The 3,154-nt window shown below is 59.9% G+C and overlaps 1 protein-coding gene across 1 annotated transcript in view; it reads right to left on the bottom strand.

Moving 5' to 3' along the window:
• The window catches only part of LOC104490125 (uridine-cytidine kinase 2), a gene marked incomplete at its 5' end in the record, with an annotated part of 13,062 nt that extends 11,080 nt beyond the window's left edge, over nucleotides 1-1,982 (bottom strand). The window contains 2 exons of the mRNA XM_010132373.1: nucleotides 811-907; nucleotides 1,823-1,982. Of these exons, the coding sequence (XP_010130675.1) occupies nucleotides 811-907; nucleotides 1,823-1,982 (257 nt within the window). The remainder of the gene's footprint in view (nucleotides 1-810; nucleotides 908-1,822) is intronic.
• Between the last annotated feature and the right edge of the window lie 1,172 nt (nucleotides 1,983-3,154).

The raw sequence follows: 3,154 nt of genomic DNA, 5'->3' as shown, positions 1-3,154 counted from the left end.
CTGAACCAGGACAGTGATCAAGGAGAGGGCAGACCTACCCCACCACCATGAAGGGAATCCAAGACATACGTAACTTCCTAGAAGGACAAACAGCAGAGGAGGAAGCAGGCTAAGCCCTTCTCCCCCCACCTCAGCCAGCTGCTGCCTGCAAGGGTTATGTGCCAAGCCATAAAGCCTATGCGTGGGGCTTGACTCACAAGAACCTGCGAGGGCCAGCTCTGCTCCACTGGGAACCAGAACGGTTGATGGCCAAACCCATAAAGCCTATGCGTGGGGCTTGACTCACAAGAACCTGCGAGGGCCAGCTCTGCTCCCCTGGGAACCAGGCAGCTTGTGTGGGAAGTGGAGCAGGGTCACACCATCCACAGCCAACAAGGCATGCAGAAACAAGCTGAACACAAGCAACAGAAGAGGTACAGGAGCAAGAACTGTCATCCTCCTCCCTTCTTGGCAGTGCCGGGCTGTTTGAGCCTGGAATATTTGTTAAAGCTGCACATATAAAGTTTATGGGGAGAGGAAGTGTGGAACGGGGAAGGAAAGGGGGGCCGTAACCCCCCTCACCGACACCTGTATGCTTCTGGATGCCACTGCATGGCTGTGCAGCTTTGCAGCCCCTCAGGCTGCGCCTGGATCTGCCCTGGATCCTCTAACCCAGGGGTCTGGAGCAGTCAGGACTGAAACTTTCAGTTGGCACGTCAGACACCCAAAAGCGGGCACAAGCAGCGGGGCGGGCGGTTTGGGCTGGCAGGGCCACGAGCTGCACTGCAGGGTGTTAGCAGAGGCACAGCAAGGCAGGAGCAGCTCTTAGACCTGGAGTGGGAGACAAAGTCATAGACAGGAATCTGGACCGTCTTCCCCTCGGTGATCTCTTTGAGTGTTTTCACGATCAGCTCGTTGTCAAAGGCATCTGAGGAGAGAGGAGATGTTACCCGAGGCAGCTTTGCAACCTCTCCCACCCACCAGACCCTGAGCGGCTGCCACCCTGCCCTGGGGACAGACAGACACACAGACTTGGGAGAAAAGCCCTGCACGCCCCTTGTGTAGCAAGGCCCAGCTCTTCTGGAGCCCCCGGGCTTCCCTGCTTTCACCAGCCCGGGATCTGGCCCGTCAAGATCAATACTGCCCTTGTACAGCGGTGCTGGCAGCCCGGGCTCGGGAAGGCATCTCCTCCAGCGCTCCAGCCCCCCGAGAGACTAGAGCAGTGTTCCAGCCTCGAGCCGCTGGACAGACAGGGCTCTGTTTGCTCAGTGCTTGCTGCCTCCAGCCATTGTCCGCACGGGACGGAGGGACAGCGGCTCTGGAATTTCCCCACCAAGCCCAGAGATGCTTCAAAGAGCCCCTGTTGTAGCGATAGGGCACAGTCCCCTTGGTGGAGGGGTTTGCAGAGCAGCTGCACAAGATGGTTTCCTTCTTGAAGGAGGGACACGTTGCTGCTGACTTCAGGGGGCTGTGCCAGGCCAAACCTCCCTGGTCCCGATGCAGCTGCACCAGAAAGGTTTTCAGTCTGGGGGATGTTCTGGCAGGGAGGAGCATCTTAAGGAGTTTTGAGGGTGCATGACCTGCCCTTTCTCACTGCAAACACTCCACCCCAGAGGCAGTTTCTTTCCCAAGAGAGACAGAGGTTGTACTGCAAGGGACACTGGTGGCGCCCCGCCACCCTGCCAGGGATGCACCAGTCTCTACAGAGCTTAACTAAGCCACCAATTTCTGCGCCATGCAGAGACTGACTCCCAGCAAGGCTCTTTGCTAGTGGAGTGAGGGGTCCCACTCCAGCCCTTGCCCCTCACTGCACGGCAGAGCCCCGGTGCTGTTCTCCATTCACCTGGGTGGTCAAAATTGAACTGGCCTTTGAGTGCCTTGGATTTCTGCTCTGAGGTGAGGACCCGGTAGAAGCTGTCTTGGCTCACGATCACCACCTGCTTCTGGCGATAGTCCACCTCGTTCTGGCCCAGCAGCTGGACGATCTTGGAACATACTGAGGACTGGGAAAGGAACAGAAAAAGAGCTGAGTCAGCAGTAAGTAGTGACCCAGGGAAGATGTCCCCAGGTAACTGCCATTCCTGAGTGCAGGGAGCACTGCTTGCTGGACCTCCAGTCAAGAGTTCATGATCCCCTCAGAGGCACAGCCCAAAGCAACTGAAGGAAAAGTGCTTCAGAGGAATCACTGTGGGGCCTTTCAGTGTGAAAGCAGCACCGACCTTGCTCCCTGCCTCCCTCTCCTCCATCCCTACGACCTCCTATTCTTGGCACAAATGGTAGCAGGAAACCAGCTGGCTGCTGCCTGGGTTCAGCCACACCCCCGATGCCCCAGAGCCACTCCAGCCTACCCAGAAGCTCCCCAGGGAGTGGAGCTGCCCGTGGCATCAGGGCTGAGCCTCCTCCCTGGGATGCAGCCTCAGCGCCTCATTTCCCCCAGCCCTGGTCCAGCCCAGCAACACCACCACAGCATGCGCGGGCAAGGAGAGAGTCCTTGCCCAGGATGATTTCCTACCCCCAACAAAGCCCAGGATGAGAAGACTCTGGGACGTGAGTGCTGGGGCTTCATCGGGGATCTCTGCCACAGCTGCCAGGAGCAGCTGCCAGCATATCCTGGTGCCTCTGGCTGAGGGCACTGCGCAGCCAGCAGCTGAAGAACCACGTGGCTCTGACTGCCAGCGCGCTGGCACAGGGACCAGCACCTCGCACGCCACACGGAGCAGACGGGGTGCCAGTGGCTGGCACTGACTTCCTACTGGCACCGGCTGCGTGGCCCAGGGTCGTGCCAGACCGCCCCATTGCGACACAGATCACAGCACAGCTTGGGGAGCAAACCTCCAAGCCTGCTTCAGTCCCTTCTCCTCAGTCACGCGAGCCCTTGGCCGCGGTGCCGCGCAGCGGTGTTAGCTGCAGCACTAACCAGCAGCCGGCACGCCTGCCCCAGCCAGCGAGAGCCAAGGTCGGGCCGCGTGGCCCAGGGTCGTGCCAGACCGCCCCATTGCGACACAGATCACAGCACAGCTTGGGGAGCAAACCTCCAAGCCTGCTTCAGTCCCTTCTCCTCAGTCACGCGAGCCCTTGGCCGCGGTGCCGCGCAGCGGTGTTAGCTGCAGCACTAACCAGCAGCCGGCACGCCTGCCCCAGCCAGCGAGAGCCAAGGTCGGGCCGGCAGGGGACC

Source organism: Buceros rhinoceros, unplaced genomic scaffold (assembly GCF_000710305.1).
Source record: "Buceros rhinoceros silvestris isolate BGI_N320 unplaced genomic scaffold, ASM71030v1 scaffold7853, whole genome shotgun sequence".
Taxonomy (NCBI): Eukaryota; Metazoa; Chordata; class Aves; order Bucerotiformes; family Bucerotidae; genus Buceros; species Buceros rhinoceros.
This window is presented reverse-complemented; position numbering and strand designations above follow the sequence as displayed.